This window comes from Callospermophilus lateralis, chromosome 19, assembly GCF_048772815.1.
Source record: "Callospermophilus lateralis isolate mCalLat2 chromosome 19, mCalLat2.hap1, whole genome shotgun sequence".
In the NCBI taxonomy this organism is placed as follows: domain Eukaryota; kingdom Metazoa; phylum Chordata; class Mammalia; order Rodentia; family Sciuridae; genus Callospermophilus; species Callospermophilus lateralis.
Window position 1 is genome coordinate 13,561,503 of NC_135323.1, and position 18,328 is coordinate 13,579,830.

At 53.1% G+C, this 18,328-nt stretch overlaps 2 protein-coding genes across 3 annotated transcripts in view; one reads left to right on the forward strand and one right to left on the reverse strand.

Annotated features, from left to right (window-relative positions):
* Nucleotides 1–6,472, forward strand: part of Vps35l (VPS35 endosomal protein sorting factor like) — a 105,296-nt gene extending 98,824 nt beyond the window's left edge. The window contains exons 29-31 of the mRNA XM_076840787.1: nucleotides 1,437–1,555; nucleotides 5,619–5,765; nucleotides 6,185–6,472. Coding sequence (XP_076696902.1) covers nucleotides 1,437–1,555; nucleotides 5,619–5,765; nucleotides 6,185–6,283 — 365 coding nt within the window. The 3' untranslated portion in view covers nucleotides 6,284–6,472. The remainder of the gene's footprint in view (nucleotides 1–1,436; nucleotides 1,556–5,618; nucleotides 5,766–6,184) is intronic.
* Knop1 (lysine rich nucleolar protein 1) lies at nucleotides 4,731–18,297 on the reverse strand. Of its 2 annotated transcripts, none has more exons than XM_076840788.1 (5): nucleotides 18,251–18,297; nucleotides 14,541–15,463; nucleotides 12,688–12,756; nucleotides 10,870–10,950; nucleotides 4,731–8,231 (listed from the first exon to the last, which is right to left on the reverse strand). In XM_076840788.1, the coding sequence occupies exons 2-5, from the start codon at nucleotides 15,459–15,461 to the stop codon at nucleotides 7,920–7,922; spliced, it is 1,383 nt and encodes a 460-aa protein (XP_076696903.1). In that variant the 5' UTR covers nucleotides 15,462–15,463; nucleotides 18,251–18,297; the 3' UTR covers nucleotides 4,731–7,919. The 2 variants fall into 2 exon arrangements, with proteins under 2 accessions (XP_076696903.1, XP_076696904.1); XM_076840789.1 differs by lacking the exon at nucleotides 18,251–18,297 and adding an exon at nucleotides 17,978–18,063.
* Between the last annotated feature and the right edge of the window lie 31 nt (nucleotides 18,298–18,328).

The following is an 18,328-nucleotide window of genomic DNA, read 5'->3' on the forward strand; positions in this document are numbered from 1 at the left end:
AGCAGCACCCATTACACTCCAGCAGAGAGGCACTGGCCGCACTTGGTTTATGCAGTGTCCCCGCACCACGGAGCTGCAGCATCCTTGGCACAGTGGCTGCACCGCGCCCTCCTAAGGCACAAGCATGGCTGGTAGTTTATCAAATGTCCCACATCTGGCACAGTGGCCTAAATCGTAGGCTCCTGCCACACTGGAAGTAGCAGGAGCTGCCCCTGCACTTCCTCCTGACCGCTGAGCCCTGTCCCGGCTCCAGGACTGCACAGTGCCGAGTGCCCACACTGACAGGCTGTGCCAGGAAAGCGCCGCTCGCGCACCCTGGAGAGAAGGGGAGAAGCCCCCCATGTGTGGAGGGAAGCATGAACTCCCGCAAGGCGGAGGCCGTGGTTCATTGTGGACTTCAGCTTTGTGCCAGCTGGTGCCAAGCTGCGAGGAGGAGGGGCTGGGCTGGGCATGGGTAGCTCAGGGGTAGAGTGCTTGCTTAGCACGACCAAGGCCCTGGGCTCCATCTCCAGCCCTGCAAAAGAATGTCGTGTTTGCAGCAGGGGCGACTGAATAGGTTCTGGTCTGTCCTGCAGAGGAACATGTTCAGCCATTACAGGGCTGAGCTGACACCAATAGCTCCAAGATTTATCAGTAAGTGAAAAGCCAAAGTGCAGAACGGCTCAATGTGGCGTCTCTGCCCTTCCCTTACCCAGAGGAGACCGCGCCTTGCGTGAAGGTGAGTGACGGGAAGGAGACAGGAGCCCATTCTCGGGCTGTCCTTGGCTGCATGGGACAGTGGTTGTCACCAGAGGTGACCAAGCAGAGAGTGGAGGACTTTTTGGCAAGAGACATCGTCAAAGTGATGTGAGCTTTGAAAGAAGTTGACCTGGAGAACTTAATGGCGGTCAAGGTGCTTCTGGTTGCGCCGTCAAGTGGGGGCTTACAGGGGACTGGCGGCACCATAGTGGCTGAGCCTGTGTCCCGTGTCCTTCCCTTTGCTGACTTCCTAGTTAAGGGTCTTGGCTGGGACTGCCTCTGAGCCCATCCATGAGGGGAGGTGACGCGCATCTCGTTCATGTGCAGCTTTTGAGGCTGTGCAGTGACATGGGTGAAGCCCTTAGTGGGCAGGCAGCTGCTGCCTCCCTCTCCACCCAAGGCCTGGAGCTGGGACGACTTCCACACCCCTGGGGCTGTGGCACACATTCTTCTCAAGGCCAAGTGCTTGTGATGCCCAAGGCCCATGGGAGAATTTGGCCATTCCCATTTGCCCTGCCATGATTTGCTGCCATCTGCTGAAACCGTGTGACACTTGGGTGTTCCTCCTGCTGGCCACAGGCCTGGGTCGGTCTGGCTTCCTTTTTAAAAATTTCCTTTTGCCCACATGATGGGGATCCAAGCAGCGCTCTGCACTGAACCCATTCCGCTGTCTCTGTCTCTCTCTCACGTCGGCCCAGTGGACTCCAATGACAGCCTTTATGGGGGAGACTCCAAGTTCCTGGCTGAGAACAACAAGCTGTGTGAGACTGTGATGGCCCAGATCCTGGAGCACCTGAAAACCCTGGCCAAGGACGAGGTAGGTTTCCCAGGAAGTTTGATGATGGAAGGGAAACCGTTGCACCCAAGTTGTGTTCACACAAACACACTTCCTCTAGCACTCTAGGGCCTGCACGCCTGTCTTCTCTGCATGAACCGCGCCTACCCTGGATTTCCCCTTCTCGTCATCCTGATCTGACACCTTCTGAGGCCACCCTTCCCACGTAGCCAGCACCCACCTGCCCCCCTGTGGACCTCCTCTGCTTCCACACCCCTGCCCCCGCCCCCCGCTTGAGGGGAGCTCTGTGGGAGCAGAGACCTGCTGTGCCAGGATGACCAGATGTCTCGGGCCTGACCTCTGGGTCCACCCGTCACTCATCTTACCATCCCTCACACAAGCCCAGGCGCTCCAGCAGGACGTGGTGAAGGACTAACTCCCACTCCCGAGCTCTCCTGTGTGCATGCTGGCCCGACAGGCGGTCTCACTAACCAAAAGGAAAACTGAGGCACAGGGAAGTTTATCCAGAAATCCCTGGGGTTCTGATAGGACAGGTCTAACCTGCGCCCCAGGCCGTCCTCTTTAGTACTCTCTGCCCTGCCCAGCTAAGTCCTGGCCACCTACCTTCAAGGAGTGGCGCGTGTCTCTAATGACAACAGGAGGTGTTTCCAGCCTGGCGTTACCCTTAAGCGTGTTGTCGAGGGTTTGCGTGCTGGCTTCATTTCTCACAACCATCTTCTAGAGGAGACAACCGAATCCTATAGCAGTAGCTATGGGATTCCTCAAGGCAGTTTTCTGGAAGCCATGCTCTTATCCATGAAATGGGTTGTTATCAGATGCTGTGGCCACTTTCAGAGCGTGTGTCCCTTGTCCTCCACAAAGCAGATGATGGAGTTCACCAGTTTCCATACAGTATGACCTCATCAGTTGCCTGGCTCCCTTCACAAGTTACACCCATTGTGGCTTCTGCTTTTGCACCCTTGGTCCAGATGTGTGGATCCCACAAGCCCTGTCTCAGCCCAGCCATGACACTTGGCCAGGTGCTCAGGCACAGACTAGTCTGTCATTGTGGTCAAGGTGGAGGCGCAGGGGTTGACAGCACCACAGAATCTGACCTGCTTTCTGGCCCACCCCTCGTCCTCCCCTGGATTGGCAGCCTGGCCCTGACCTTCTGCTCCCTGTGATCTTCCAAACCTTGGTCTTCTGCTCTGAGCTGCTCTGAGCTGCTCTGAGCTTTTATTCCCACCTAGATGTCGCCCAGTGGCCCACTCCTGACCTCATCCTGCAGGAAAAACCTGTTGTCCCTTGCAACACCCCCTCCCCACACCTGAGAGGATTTTGGCTCCTCTGTTCCCAGGGGTTTCCCACCCTCCTCCCCTCCCTCGTCTTCCTAGAGTCTCTTTCCCAGGTTTTGCTCCTATACCCTTTTGAAGTTGTCCAGTTTGAAGAAAAAACAAGCTCAAACTGGATTTTCTTACTTCCAAGCTGTATGCAGTGACACTCCTGCCATGTCCTTTCCCAAACCACCAAAATATATAGCTGCAGCTGCACACCTAAAACACAGTCCCATCCCGCTGTCTGCGGGGATTGGTTCCAGGACCTCACAAAGGTACCAGTCTTCAGATGCTGCTGTCCCTTGTGTAAGCTGCATAGTACTTGCATGTCACCTACATACGTCTTCCTATATTCTTCAATCCTTTCTAGATTACTTGTAATCTATAACAACATGTAAATGCCATGTAAATACCTTGTTAGGGTTCTCTAGAGGAACAGAAAGAACGGGAAATACAAAAGGGGGACTTACAAGATTGGCTTACACAACCAGAAACTGGGTGGTAGTCCCCAGTGGCCCTCTGCAGGCTGGAGAGCTGGAGGAACCAAGAGCTGCACAGTCCCAGAGGCTGAAGTCCCAGAACAGGTGGGATCAAGGTGCTACCCTAGGCTGAGACCAAAGGCTTCTGGAGAATCACTGCAGAGTCCTCTTTGGAAGAGTGAAGAAGCCAGAGTCTGAAATCCTCAGACAATCACAGCAGCAATCGAGAACCAGTTTAAGAAGAAAGGAGCTTGCACCTGCTGCTGCTTCCTTGTTCTTCCAACTTTATTCCATCCAAGCCATCATCCTATAGGATGATGCTGCCCACACTTAGGGAGGGTCTCCATTTCAGAAGGCTACCCCACATGCCAGTCATTCCTAGACACACCCTCATTGACATACCCATAAGCCCATTAATCCTTGGTATTTCTTAATCTAATCAAGTTGACAATTCAAATTAGCCATCACATACCTGTTCTACTGTTCAGGGAACAACTACAGGAAAAAAATATACGTGGCAACTTCTTTTTTCCTGAATGTTTTCCATCTGGGATAGGTTGGTTCCACCAGTGCATGCCCTGTGGACCTGGCAAGATGACTATGACTCACATCTTGGATTTCCATTCTCTCCAGAATATTTGAGCACTGCCTGAGGGGCCAGCCTGTTAGCAGTACAGAGTCCAAGAGCCCAAAAATTTTAGAAAAACTTCTATTGGGGGCTCTAAGTGCTTCAGGGCACCTCAGAGGGCCATCTCTAGGGAGGAAGGCAGGCAGAAGGGTCCCCTGCTGACCCCAAGGGCTCTGGGCTGCAGAGCCCAGAACTCCAGGCAAATTCATGCAAGCGATGCCTTCCTTGGCTGTCTGAATAAAGAACAGTGTTGGCACCCCACCTGGAAAATAGGTCTAACAAACCTGTTTGAGAGGGGCAATTCAGCCACCAAGAACTCTCCTGGCCTCTATGCAGAAGGGAGCCCTCTGTACCCTGCAGGAGAAGTGGGTACTTCTTTACTTTTGGTTTATGCTAAACTAATTCTTTCCTTCCCACCATCACAGAATTCTTAATCTTTTCCTGATTTCTCAAAATCAGTTGCTGCCCGTCTTCTAGCCCAGTGACCTCTTAGCACAAGATGAGTCACACCCACACGATTCTGCCATGTGGTTTGAAAATATTCCTTCACCCTCAGGAAGTGGGCTGGGTTTAATCAGTAGAAACAACCATGGCCCTGAAACCCACCCCAGCTCAGTGAAAATAAGCCCTAAACCATATATTTGGATAAAAGTAACATTTGACTTAGGCGAGTGAGCGAGCTAGCTGATGGCAAGGACTCTCAATTCTGAAATAACAGCAAAGCTGGGCTGTTCCTCCAAACATCTCATCTGACATAAAATGACACTCATGGAAAATGTGTCTATATGTGTATTTATTAGAAAAATATGGGTAGACCAAACTGAAATTGAACACATCCTTTACCAATGCCACATAAAGTTCAGTAGGGACAACTCTCAGAATCCTCCAGTGGTCACCCAGGAGCCAAGCAGAGCAGAGGCCCCCTGTTGGAAACCCAGTGCCCAAGCTGTCCCTGGCACTGCTAGAATTCCTGCTTCCAGAATTGTCCCCCGTGGGCATGTGAAGGAGCCAGCCCCTTTTCTGTCTGGAGCCTTACGAAGTTGGCTGTGGTGGAGCCAGGAAGGCTGCCAAGCTCTCCCCACTTCCTGGAAGTGACAGTTCTCACAGGAAAAGCAGCTCTTTCCTATCTCAAGCCTCTGGAGGACGGGGGTCAGCCTGGTCCAGCTGTAATACTGCTTGTCAGAAGCCGGTCCTCCCAGGTCTCCAGTGATGTGACTTCAACAGGCTGTGTTAAAACCTTGAGAATTGAGCTTTGGGGGATACAATCCTTATTGAGGAATTATGTAACAGCCAGCCAGGAAGATAATGCCTGCCTTTTTAAGTTTCTTAAAAAAATCTTCCCTTGCTGTATTGAAATGTGGTTGAAAGGAGCTCGGGAGACTCTTGGCGAGGTCTTTGTAGCTTGATTCATTTGGGGCACGACCTGTGCAGGTGGCTTCTCCTTACCAAGGTGTCACCTCCTGTTTGTTGGCTGGGGTACCATGGTATGACCCAGTCCTCCATTGAGGCCCTTTGAATCAGCTAAGCTGCTGACCATGATGCCCACTGTGGTCTCTGGCATGGGTAGGCTGATGGGGCAGAGTTGGCGAACCAACAAGGTCCTTGCTAGACCTGTCCTGAGCCCCAGTGCAAGGCTGTAACCATCTCCACCCTTTCCCCCTCAGGCCCTGAAGCGCCAGAGCTTGCTGGGCCTGTCTTTCTTCAACAGCATCATAGCCCATGGGGACCTGCGCAACAACAAGCTCAATCAACTATCGGTCAACCTGTGGCACTTGGCACAAAGGCATGGCTGTGCAGACACCAGGACCATGGTGAGGCACTCATGGGCCCAGCATCAGCATAGCATCAGGGCTGAACCTAGACTGCCCCTGACTCCCCTTTCAGAAGGGCACCGGGATCTCGGATTTTAGCACCAAAAAAAGACCAGGCCTGAGAATTCCTAGCGTTAAAAAGCATGAATTTATAGGTGGTAACTTTCAATTAAAAATCAAGTTTTTAATATGGGTGGTTTACTCCTTATAAAAACCTCATCCATTAAAATCTTCAGTCATTCCTGGTCACATACAAATCCTGAATTTTTTAAGGGCAATTCATGATGTAAGAAGTTTTACTTTAAAGACTCCGATTCCCCCCACACTCCTATTCTCTAAGCGCGCACTGGCAGGCCACTAGATAACTGGGCTGCCAGGAGAGTTAGGAACCAAAAATGAGACGATCTTTTTCTTCTTAGGTGAAGACTCTAGAATACATCAAGAAGCGAAGCAAACAGCCAGACATGAACCATCTGACCGAGCTGGCCCTGAGGCTCCCGCTGCAGACCAGGACCTAACCCAGCTCCCTCCGCAGAGAGCAGCTGTATTGCCTGAAACTCCTGCCGGGATCCGAGTTTCCTTTTTACTTTCTTTTCATTTACACACAGGTTGGCTTAAGCTTTGGCCTCTCCCCAGGTTATTCTGACAGTGAAAATGAGGGAATCATCAGAGCATTAAAATCAAATCTGTCCTCCGGGCAGCGAGCAGCGTCTCGTGTTTCTTTGCACAAGTGAAGTGGCCTTTCGGTTTCGCAGTAAGCACCAGGGAGGCCCAAATGGCCTTTAGGGAGTAACAAAGGGATGCGAGAACTTTCTTTCCTGGAATATGCTTCAGGTGTTTCGTAAAATAACTTGGAAAAAGCAGTCCTCTGGGGGAGGGGGGTTATTGAGGATTGAGCCCGGGGGCACTTGACCACTACACTACATTCCCAGCCCTTTTCATTGTGACAGGGTTTTGCTACATTACTAAGGGCCTCAGCTGCCGAGGTTACAGGTGTACATTATGGCACCCACTCACTGTACTGCACCACACTGTACCCTCGAGTTAGAGAAGCACTAAAATCTGGAATTGAATGTTGCCTAAATCACCTCGGAAGACTTAGGAAAAGCAGATATCACCATTTAATTCCTTTTTCTAAAGAAAACAGCTCAACTAGATTGTTGAAAAGATCAAAGGAGAAAGGTCAAGTATGAGATTTGCTTTGGCTTCACTGGAACATTACTCTGTTCAGATGCAGAATGCTACCCAGTGGAAAGAAGGCAGCACCTGTCACCCGGGTCATGGTACCTGGGGCTCTTTAGAACCCAAGCTGGAAGCCATGCCACAGCTGATGATGACACTTCCACGTCATGTTCTTGGGCCTGGGTCTCCACCACAGCAGTCACCCAGGATCTCTTTACGACCAAGGGAAATCATGAGACGCATCCCTGGAAATGTGCCACTGGTTGATTGGCATGACTAATGCTCTCTAAAATGCCGTGTTCAAAATCCAGTGGATGGGCACACAAGGACGTCAAATCCGACTCCGCACTTCGATGAAAAGACAGCAGCTGGGACAGAGGTGATCTCCCAGTAGCACAGCCACATCTGCTTGGTGGCACCTCAGACACCTCTTTGCTTGTAGCTACTCTGTCGGGGGAAGGAAGATGAGCTTGCTCTTGTTCATCAGGAATTCCAACACTGCGTGAGATTTAGATAAGTTACAAAACTTCTCTGTTTCCTCCAATCTCAGTAAAGTCCCTGAATGGGACATTCAGAGCACTAAGTGTAACTAAGGGCTTGGGGTACAAAAGTGCATGGCGACCCCCAGTGGCCTTATTACTTTATCCCTGAACCTCAGCTGCCTCACATCTGTAGGAGGGATGATAGCACCTACTTCACAATCATGATTAAATACATCGGTGCAGGGATGCCACGTGCCCAGCCTGTACTGAACCCTGACTCTGAGCCACTATCATTAACAGGTGTTGCCCAACAGGATGGAAGCTGTGACAGACAGGCGGTTTCAGCCACTCACACGTTCTCTTGGCTGCCAACACATGAACTGTCCCCACCTGTCCATCCAAGCCCATCGAGGACTGTCAGGTGGCTTGCATCTGCAAAAGTAAATAAGAAAAGCAATTTGGGCTGTTTGGGGAGCCAAGACGCTAGAGTTTAATCTTCCAACTTGACAGACTTGGAAGCATTCCTGTCGATGTAGAAGACTCTGCTCTGGGTGGTGGGGAAGCCGAGGCCAGCCCCCCGGTTGTACTTCCAGCTCATGGCCCTGTCGTAGTCTTGCTGCAGGTTCTGCTGCAGGGTGTCCGCGGCCTTCTTGCTCATGGCCATGTTGGGCTTTCCAATCATGCTGGGCGGGCGACTGAAGGAAGGGGACAGGTTCTTAAAGCCACCCATAAGTTTGAGAAATTTCAGTTTCTGCTCCTCGTTTTCAAAACCAGCAGTATCCCACTGGCCAAACTGGGTTCCCTGCATTAAAAGGAAAAATGCCATCATTTTCCTTGTATGCGAAGGAGTCCCCCAACTCCACCCCAACCAGGACAGTTCTGCTGGTTCAAATACCAGCTCCAGGGCCACTCAGCAGTTTCCTGCTGTTATTCCCGACAAGGATTCCATGAGGAATGCTGGGATGCTGATAAGGAGATGGAGGTCTGCCCCAGACCTGAGGCCACAAGCCACACTGTAACCTGGTGGAGTCCAACTCTGGCCCAGCCAGCAAGAACCCTGTGTACACCTAGCTCTGCTCCCCCCACATGTGGGGAACGGCACAGCACAGCTCCCCTCCGCACAGGACACCTTATTTCACCTTGGGTTTTTTTGGGGGAGGTTGGGGGCACAAGGAATGGAGCCCAGGATGCTTTATCACTGAACTGTACCCCCAGCCTTCTTTATTGCATTTCTATTCTAGGACAAGGTCTCACTAAGTTGTCCAAGCTGGCCTCAAACCTGTCATTCTCCTGCCTCCACATCCCAAGTCACTGGAATTATAGGCCTGCGCCATATGCCCAGGGCATCTCCACCTTACCCACCCCTACTCCACCCACCCACCCACCCCACCCCACTCCCGTCGTTAGGCCTCAGCAGCTCATCCATCAGCCTACTGTTTTCAGTGGGAGGGGAGGGGAGCAACTGGGAACTGAAGAGTTTTTCTTCTCCGGCACTGCACTTTACAGCAGCAAGAAGTGAGGCCCACAAAGAGTCACAAGGCCAAGTTAGAGGCCGAGCCTGCCCAGCATCTCGGGGGTCCCAATTCCAGCCAGAGCATTCTACCATCTGTGCACAAATCCCCCATGTGCACCAAAGTGCGAGACAGCCCCTCAAGACACCTCATGGGAGACACAAGAAACTCAACTCCCCAACTTTCAAATCATGTGGTCCCAGGCTAAAGCCCCACCTGGTCCAGTCACCCACCCTAAGCCTCAATGTCCTTATTTACCATCCTCAAGGGGCTTTGGTGAAACTTAAGATTTTATACCAGAAATGCAGTGCACGGCTCTTGGCCCGCCGTCAGTCTCCCCCACCAAAAAACTGACCTGGAACTGTCCACCTAGCAGCCCAGTGCTCATTTCCACCTTGGCTCTGGGAGAACAATCGGAACCAGCTGTCATTACAGTGGCTCTGAGTGAACTGGTGACCCGTCCTCCCTGCTACGTGGTGGCCAGGTGCAGGAATGAGTGCTGCCTCCCTGGCCTGTGATTTCTAGAGTGGGGCTGCTGGTGACAGCTCCTACCGGGGTCTGAGGAGAGCTCATCAGCAGGCGGATGGCCTGCCTTGAGAGGTCCATGGCCAGCAGACCCCAGCCCAGGATGACACCCCATTTCTTATCCCCATAGTCAGGGGGTCCTGCTCAGCTCAACAGGATGGAGGATCCAAGCACAGCAAAAGAAAGAGCGGAAAGCCCTATTCCACGCCCCGTCAGGCTAGGCCAAGTCCCAGGGAAGCTTCCTGCCCAGAGACGCAACAAAGTGGCGGAGTCAGTAAGCGATTGTAGGTTTTCAGATTCACAGCAGTCGTTCCTGCCGCTGCAGCCTGAAGGCTCAAGACAGCAAGAGAGCAGCCTGCCCCAGCACCTGGGTCCCTCTCCCCCAGTCCAGCCTGTTACGGAGTCCCCCCATCCCTCCTCCTCTGCACCCTCCTCAGGTGAGCAGGCCGAGCCCTCTGACCGGGTCCCTCCCCGGGGGAATGCCCCCCAGAGCTCCCCCTGCAGCAGCTCACTGTAAGCACTACACTATTGCCTCAGCCACTAAGCTGGCCTGGTGGGCAGGCACACTGTGTCCCAACCACCATGCCACCTGGCGGGCCTTCACTACACGGTGGCCCACCTTTGGGCTCTGCACCCACTGTTGTCTTCTCAGGGCTGGTGCCTCCATACCACTAGCTAGGTCACCTTCCCAAGCCGCCACCTCACCTCACCCCATCCAGTGCACCTTGGTTTTCTCCCTGGCACTACGACCCAGGACGACCATTCTTTCCTGTTTCCCCACCACCCGGTGAGCACGATGAAGGGTCACGTGTGCCCTGGGCCGCCTCTGCCAACACCTGGCACACTGAGGATCCTGGTAACAGGATACAATGATTCAGCTGAGTGACAGGGTATGGAGAGGAGGGACCCAGCAAGGCGGAGCTCACCCACCCCCACAGCCTGGCTTCATGGTCCCTGCAGTGTCCTTCCGTCTGTCCTAGCTTCTCAGGCCAGCTCTGGCAATTTCCCATCCAACCTGGATCTCAATCTGAGAGGCCTGCCACCTCCCGCCCCGCCACCTCCCAGCCCGCCCCCGTCTCCTGCGCATCTCCCAGCAGCCCTCCCAGGACACCACCCACTGCTGCCAAGTTTGCCCAGAGTTCTCCACCATCCAGTCACCCGGCTCGTTCGCCCAGAGCAGGACACGGCTCTATTTCACACGGCCAGCGGCCAGCTCCCCGCTCCCCTGGGGGAAGGCAAGCATCCTTTTGAAAGGAAGGAAAATGGCTAGGACAGCTCGGTGGAGAGCGCCTGGTGGCAGCCTGGGGCTGCATGAACAGTCCCCCCCTCCATGCCCCAGGCTGAGCAGCAAGGGCTGGAGTGTGAACACCAAGCACACCTCACACACCCTGGCATAAAACTTACCGTCCAGTTCCCGCCGGCTTCAGAAGCTTCTGTCTTGCCAGACTCTCGATCAATCTCTTCCTGCAAGGCCTTTCGCCTCACCTGAGCAAGGAGGGAAACCAAGTTTTGTTTTGACCTAAAAACTCAGGCAGATGGAGCCAGGCAGTGGAGGGTGTGGCAGGCAGCAAGCTCCACTCTCTAGAGATCAGGGGAAGGTTCTGCATCCCCTCTAGACCTGGGGCTGCAGTCCTGATGCACAGGCCTTCCCTACCCCCCTGGACAGGGTCTCCTGAGAATGACTTTCCCTACAAACAGACGCTCATCCACCTTCCCAGCCATTCTGGGAGGGAACTTTCCTAACAGCAATGCCAAGGCCCTATTGTCCTGTGATGATGGCACCATTTTCTAGACAGATGGAGGCTGTGTGCAGAATAAGGCAGAGGCTAGTTTGAATCCCTGTACTGCCATCAACCAGCCGTGTGGCTTGGGTAGGTCACCTAACTTTTCTGAACACTGGCCAATTTATCAACCGAGAAGACAACATCAGCTCCTTTAGAGGGTAAGTGGGAGAAACACCCAGGTGGAGGAGAGTTGGACACACAGTAGGTACCTCTCATACATGTGTGGTAGGATGACTCAAGGCCTCCCCTGGACCAACGACAACCCTGCTGTTCAGTATAGAAGCTTCCAGGGCCTTTAAGGTTCAGGTTTGACATCAGGTCCCCCAATTTTTGGCCCCTCCTCCCTTCTGATCTATAAAGGCTGTGAAATGAGGTGACCTTTTCTATCGTATAAAACTAAACAAGAGACAAAGTCCCAGCTGTAAGGACGAGAGAAGATGAAGGTGCATCCTCTGGGGAAACCGTGCTGCAGCTGTGGGTGATGGTGAAAGCTGCGCATCTACCAAACCTGAAAGCCAATCCAGTCAGAGGACACACTAAAGAAGCGGCGTGTGTACGGGGCATGAGTCCATGTAACTTTAAAGTCACACGTATAAATGACAAGGGAAAAACCTGGAAGGGTACATGAGAGGGTAACTGACAGTAGGTGGAAAGATTTCAGGTCATTCCCTCAAACATGCTATCTTCCCAGTTCTAACTGTAAAGAACTTAGTATGGGAAACAGAGGAAAGGTGCAGGTACACTGAGGTGGAGCCAAGTGGCTAGAAATCCCTTAAGAATGGTGTTCAGCAGGCACAGCTGAACCCAAAGCACGAGGCCTGTGAAGGAAGTGACTGCGTCTGCTCTGAGGTCCAGGATCTGGCCATGCTCCCGCGGTCGGGCTGGGGCTCATCAGTCAAGGCCCCCTGCTGCCCTCTGCGGGGTACCCAGCCCCACTCCAGCAGCTCCAGCTCTGGCCTTGGCCCCAGTGAGCCCAGAGAGCGCACCTGCAGGATCTGGGGAACTGCTCTGCAGGAGCCGGTGCTCTGGCCACACCCTACATGGAGGCCCTGGCAAGTCACCTCATTGCTCTTTGCTCCTCTCTGCCTCGCCACAAGGTCACAGCTCCAGGAAGTGCCCCAGCACCAACCAGCTCTGGTGCTCTCCCCTCTCTCCTGAGAGGCCTCCCCAGACTCTATACTTCTAAATGCTCCCTCAGTTTCTCCTCTCCTAGGTCAAGGGGCCACAGAAGAGGACTGCTCCATCCCACCCTCACCCGCTGCCTCCCTGGAGCACTGAGGCAGCGCACAGCAACTGCATGAGGTGGGGAGGGGCACACACAGAGGTGGCTACGTAGCCTTTGGAGACCCTGGTGCCTCTGAGAAGAGGGTCTTGTGACCTGTGCTCCTAGGGGGTAGCAGAAGGCAGCGAGAGGGCTCCAGGGAGAACCAAGCTGTACCTGGTCTATGTGCGCCTCGTCCATGTTGCCCTTCTTTTCCAGCACCACTTCCAAGTCTGTGTCGGGTTCCTGCGCGAGAGGGCAGAGGTGGGCAGGTTCAAGTGCATGGTGAATGGTCTCTGCCCAGCAGCCAGCAGGGTGAGGTCACAACAGAGTTCAGAGAGATCCCAGACCACAGTGCCACCCCAGCCCCTGCCTCCCTGACGGCACTTCACAGTCAACAAAGCCCTGTCCCTCCTCTTTCTGTCAAAATTCTCCTCCCAAAATGGTGGGCATTAAGCTACATGACAGTGAAACTGAGGCTCAGAAAGGTCAAGTGAGGCTCAGGGACAGGCTGATTCCAGCCAGGTCTCCTGAGAGCCAGCTGAGTGTGCAGCCTCCTCACCAGCCCTCCCTCAGGGACACCAAACCAGCAAGAGCAGGGCAGGTGCAGGCCCGGCTGACAGCAGGGAGGGCTACAGGAGCCTGGGAATGAGGACTGGCTGTGGGGCCCTGCCAGCAAACTGGCTGCTTCAACCACCCAGTCTGTCCTCCACAATGCCACCTGAGCTGGGTGGCTGCCGCCTTTTCTACCTGTTCCCTGCCCTCACCCCAGCTCCACTGACGCTGCAGCTCAGGTGCACTTTAAAATCTCAATGAGGGCATGCCACCTTCTTCCCTCAACCCCCTAGGGGGTCCCATCTGGTTCACACCAGAGTCTAGACTCCTAAGGCCTCTAGGGACGCCTGTACCTGGCCTCTGCACATCTCCACCATGCCACTGCCCCACTCGCCACGTGGGGCCTCTGCAGGGAGGCAGAGGCCCACACAGGCCTGCCCTGACTCCCTCCAGCCGGGCCCCTGGGGGATCCAGGGCTTGCCCACTGCCCCGATCCTTCCGTCACAACTGCCAGCACATGTCGCACCCAGCACACATGTGCTGACCCAGGGATGACCCCACTCAGGTCACCCCGACTGCACCTGGTAGGCACGTGCACACCTGCCGACTCAGCAGGCTACTCTGAGAGGCAGCATCCATGGGTGGCGGATGCTAAGCAGAGGGGACACCTTTCTCGGGGCTCCTGGGGAATGGGACTCATGTCTAACAGGGGCTGGCTCCAGGCCTGTAGGATTCCTCCTAGTCCCAAGTTTCTAGATAAAGATGACAGCAAAAGGAGCCTGATGGATGAGGGCACAGCAGGAGAAATCCACCTGCCCAAGCTTCCTCCCGCAGGCCCCCAGCCTGACCGGGCAAGCGGAGTGTGGCCCACAAATGTGTGCACCTAAGGGTCAGCTCCAGCGGGTCCCCAGGTCAGGCCACCACTAGGGAAGAGCTCATCACTACTACTTGAGGGCCACAGGGGACAGCCGCTCTGAGGTCACCATGCCAGTCTTATCCGCATGGAAGATGGTCACTTCTTGGCTTTCAATGACAATGGCTTCTAAGACATGATACCCTGGTGGATTCAGGGAAGAGACCCACATCAGAACCAGCCAATTTGGGTCTGAACCCCAGTTCTACTTCTTACCAGTTGAATGACTTCAGACAAGGCCTTCAATTCCCTTGGGCCTCAGTTTCCGTGTCTATTAAATGGGGATGACCCGCACAGCTGACCCAGACAAGTGAGAAGGTGACAGGGTTAACACGCCGAGGCACTAGCACTAGGACACTTCCTTTGCAGGTGGCAGAACTACTAGAGTGAAAGCCTGGTGTTAATGGAATCATCTTGCAGGAGGCAGGGGTTGGGGAAGAGGAAATGCCAAAGCATAAGTACCCTTCCATGTGCAAAAGTGCACACAGGTACACACACACACACTCTCTCCCAGCTGCATGTTACCCTCCCAATGCAGAGTCCACTTCTGAAGGAAACCTACCTCCTTCCAGGGGCCTTTTGCTACCCCACTCTCTTTCCTCTTCTTCTTCTTCCTTTTCAGAGTCAGCTCCTCTACAACTGGCTGCTCTGCCTTCTTCTTGGACTTCACCTTCTTCTTCACTGGGGACGAAGGGCCATCTCCTATTGGAATGTATTCTTGGATATCAACTGTGACCGGCTTCTTCTTCCTCCCTTTCCTAGGGCTGCTGTCTGTGGCCCTGGGGAGTCTGGAGTGGCCTAGCAGGGCGTCTCCTTCCTGACGGATTTTCTTTTTCTTCTTCAGCTTTGCGCTGCTTTCTCTGGGGCTCCCCTGCTTCCGTTTCTGCCCTGAGGCTGCCTGCTCCTCGACCTCGTTCTCCAGGGAGCCCGCGTAGGGGGCATCTCCAGCTTCGTAGAGCCACGGGTCCTGGCTGGAGAAGGCTGCAATGTCCTCCAACTTCTTTCCCTTCTTGTGTTTTCTGAGCTTCTTCCCAACTCTGGTCACCTCCTCACCGTTTCTGGTGTCTTGGGAGGTCTTTGTCACTGAGCCATGGGACGTGATGAGCGATGAAGACTTCCTCTTCTTTTTCTTCTCCTTGCTGAAGGACTCCGAGCGGCCAAAGGCTTGCTTCTTGCGGCTGGGTGAGGCCTCCGTCCGTCTGGCACTCAGCCTGGGCTCCGAATCCAGCCGCTCCTCGAAAAGGGTGCCGTGGCCCTTCTTTTTCTTTTTTTTCTTCACTAGAGGCACCTCCTGCGCTTGCGCCTGGCCCACGTTCTTAGAGGGGGATGCAGCCCTAATAGGAGAAGCATCAACAAAATAATCGTCACAGCTTAAAACTGAGTAGTGAGTGCCTGGCTCTTTGGCCACCTTCTTCTTTTTCTTCTTTTTCTTTTTCTCTGGGACCCCAAGACCCAGGTCAACTTTATGGGTCTTGGTGATCATTCCTTTAAAAAAAAAAAAAAAAAAGTACAAGTTATATTACCATATCCAGCGGCTGGTGTTCAATACTAAGTTCTGCACAAACCGTGTGTCTGAGTGGGTGGTCTGAAATGACTGCGAACAAGGAAATGGCCAGGATTCATTTGGAGCAAAGAGAGATCTATTAGAAGTAGCAGAAGTTTTCATTTAGATAGGCCTAGGTTCAAACCTAAATTGCTGCCACTTTGAACCAACCCCCTAACTTCTCTGAGCCTATTTCCTCATCTGGAAAATGGGATGGGACATGCAACCTCCTTCCTCAAATGGATATTAGAGAAAACAAATGAGATAATCCATGCAAAGTGCTTAGAACATTGTCAGTCCCTTTTTCTAACACTGTTTCCTTTAACCTCTAGTCATTCATTCAACAAATACTTACAGAAAACCTATCTTGGGCCAACCCCGGAGGGTACAAGTGTTATCAAGTCAGAAAGCTGCCCACAGGGACATACCTTTTGCTGAATGGAGACAGAAATCCTGAAAAGTGGTCAGCCCCTCCTGCTGAATCCCACCAGAGGCAATAAACACAGCTCCTACTCTGGGTTATCTAAACAGCCCAAATTCATTTCTGAACTTAAAAGCGAATATTCCCCCTTCCACTCTTGTTAACTATACCCTCCTAATTGTCTTCCATATGGCACAGTGAGAGGAGGAGCCCAATTAGAACTCTAATAAACCAGAAGCTGTTTAAGGTAGGAACCACATCCTGCTTTAAGTCTGTTTCACTGTTTTGGTTTTTTTTTTGGAGGGGGGAGGGGGTACCAGGGACTGAACTCAGAGGCACTCTGAGTTCAGAGTGACCACTGAGTCACATCCCCAGCCCTACTTTCTGTATTTTATTTACAGACAGGGTCTCACTGAGTTGCTTAGCGCTTTGCCATTGCAAGGCTGGCTTTGAACTTGTGATCCTCCTGCCTCAGCCTCCCAAGCAATTACATGCGTGTGCCACCATGCCAGGGACTGTTTCACTGTTTTTTAATTTCAAAATGATCGCCAATATTTAATGATTGGCAATGACACAGCTACCAAGAATGTCTACCTTTTCTTAAGACAAATGAAAGTCTCTGGGGGCTGGGGATGTGGCTCAAGCGGTAGCGCGCTCGCCTGGAATGCGTGCGGCCCGGGTTCGATTCTCAGCACCACATACAAACAAAGATGTTGTGTCCGCCGAAAACTAAAGAATAAATATTAAAAAAAAAAAAAAAAAAAAAAAAGAAAGTCTCTGTGAGAAGGGGTTAAGACTCTTAAAACACTTTAATTTCCACCTGGGCTACTTCTCTGGCTCCAGGCACCAGACTAGTTCCTGCACTGAGCTAGGGGAAAAGGAGACATTCAGAGAATCTAGAAACAAAATATTTCCTTGTAGGTTTGGCTGGTCAGAGAGAAAACCCAGGAGCTTCTCCAACCTGCAGCACTCCTTGGCTTCAGAGCTGGAGGGTTCAAACTGGACTCAACCCACACTTAGCAGCCTCAAAAAGCCAGTCCAGGCCTGAGCTATAGCTCAGGTACATTCATTACACCATTCAGTAGCACCTGGAGAGGCAGGTGCTCATTTATTGTTCTTGGCCCCATTTCCTGGTGTATTCCCAGAGCCTACCTCAGTGCCTGGCAGACAGCAGGTGCTCAATAAATACTCAACGAATGAATGCTAGAAATACAGATAAAAGACAAAACATCAGCCATCAAAAGCAGTGGGTTTGGAAGAGGCATAACAATAATACACAAGATAAGAGAAAGGACAGTGGTGAGGACTGCAAGATGGATTTACTACCAGTTATCAAGAAAGATTCTGGGGAACAGCGGCAACTTGGGCAACTTAAGGAAATGATGTCAGCCTCTGAGACAAAGGAAGCAATGGCAGGATGGTTGGCAGCTGGAGGAAACAGGCTAGCTTGGACAGATGCCTTGAGATATCCAAGTGGAGATGTTCACTGGACACACGGACACAGGGTCTGAGGCTCAGGGTGACTGCACTGGTCACGGGTAACATGAACAGGACCATGTGGTTGGCAATCAAGACTGGAACATAATGAGACTAAGAGCTGAAGATAAACAGGTGGGAGGTGCAAACCTGAAGTGGGTGGAGTCAAGCCCACAATGGCTCCCTGATGGAGGAGTGGACAAGAGAGCTAGTAAGAATAAATAAGCCACCAGGAGTTAGGTCGGCTTCTCTCCTATCTCTGCCATCCAGAGCTCTGCAGGATCCTCCTCCTCGGCCTTCCGAAACCAGACGTATGCACTCTTGCAATCAGAAGGGAAGAGGAAACGAACCATACCGTGCATCTTCTGCAAGCGCTTTCAAGCGTCCACCAGAGTCTCCTAAGGACTGATGTGACTCTCCCACCTCACAGGCCTTGGTGACCTAGTTCACCCGTCCAACGTCTTAAAATCAGCAAGTGGCAAAACAGGGATTCGAACCCAGACCGCAGGACCCCAGGGCCGGAGCACCAACCAACACCCCACTCCCACCGTAGACTCACTAGCACGACGCAGGCGAGCCAAAGGGGGGGCGCTCCCTCCAAAGCCCCGCGGGGTCAAAGCTTCTGCTTAAGCACGCAGCGACGGCCTCCGCGGAGTCCGCGGCTGGGCTTCAGGGCGGGAGAACTTCCTGAACGCGGCGGCGCACACGGGCAGCTGGGGGCGGGACTTGGGGTGCAGGATCCTGCTCCCCGACCTCTTCTCGGTCGCGGGAACCCTCAGGCCCAAACTCCACACCCCGCGCCGCCCGCCCGCACCGCACGCTCCGCACTTACCTGCAGGCCAAACCTCCCCGCCTCCACGTGAGGACCAGCGCCGCCGTGACCCGGAAGTCAATTTCGAGTCGCTGGTCC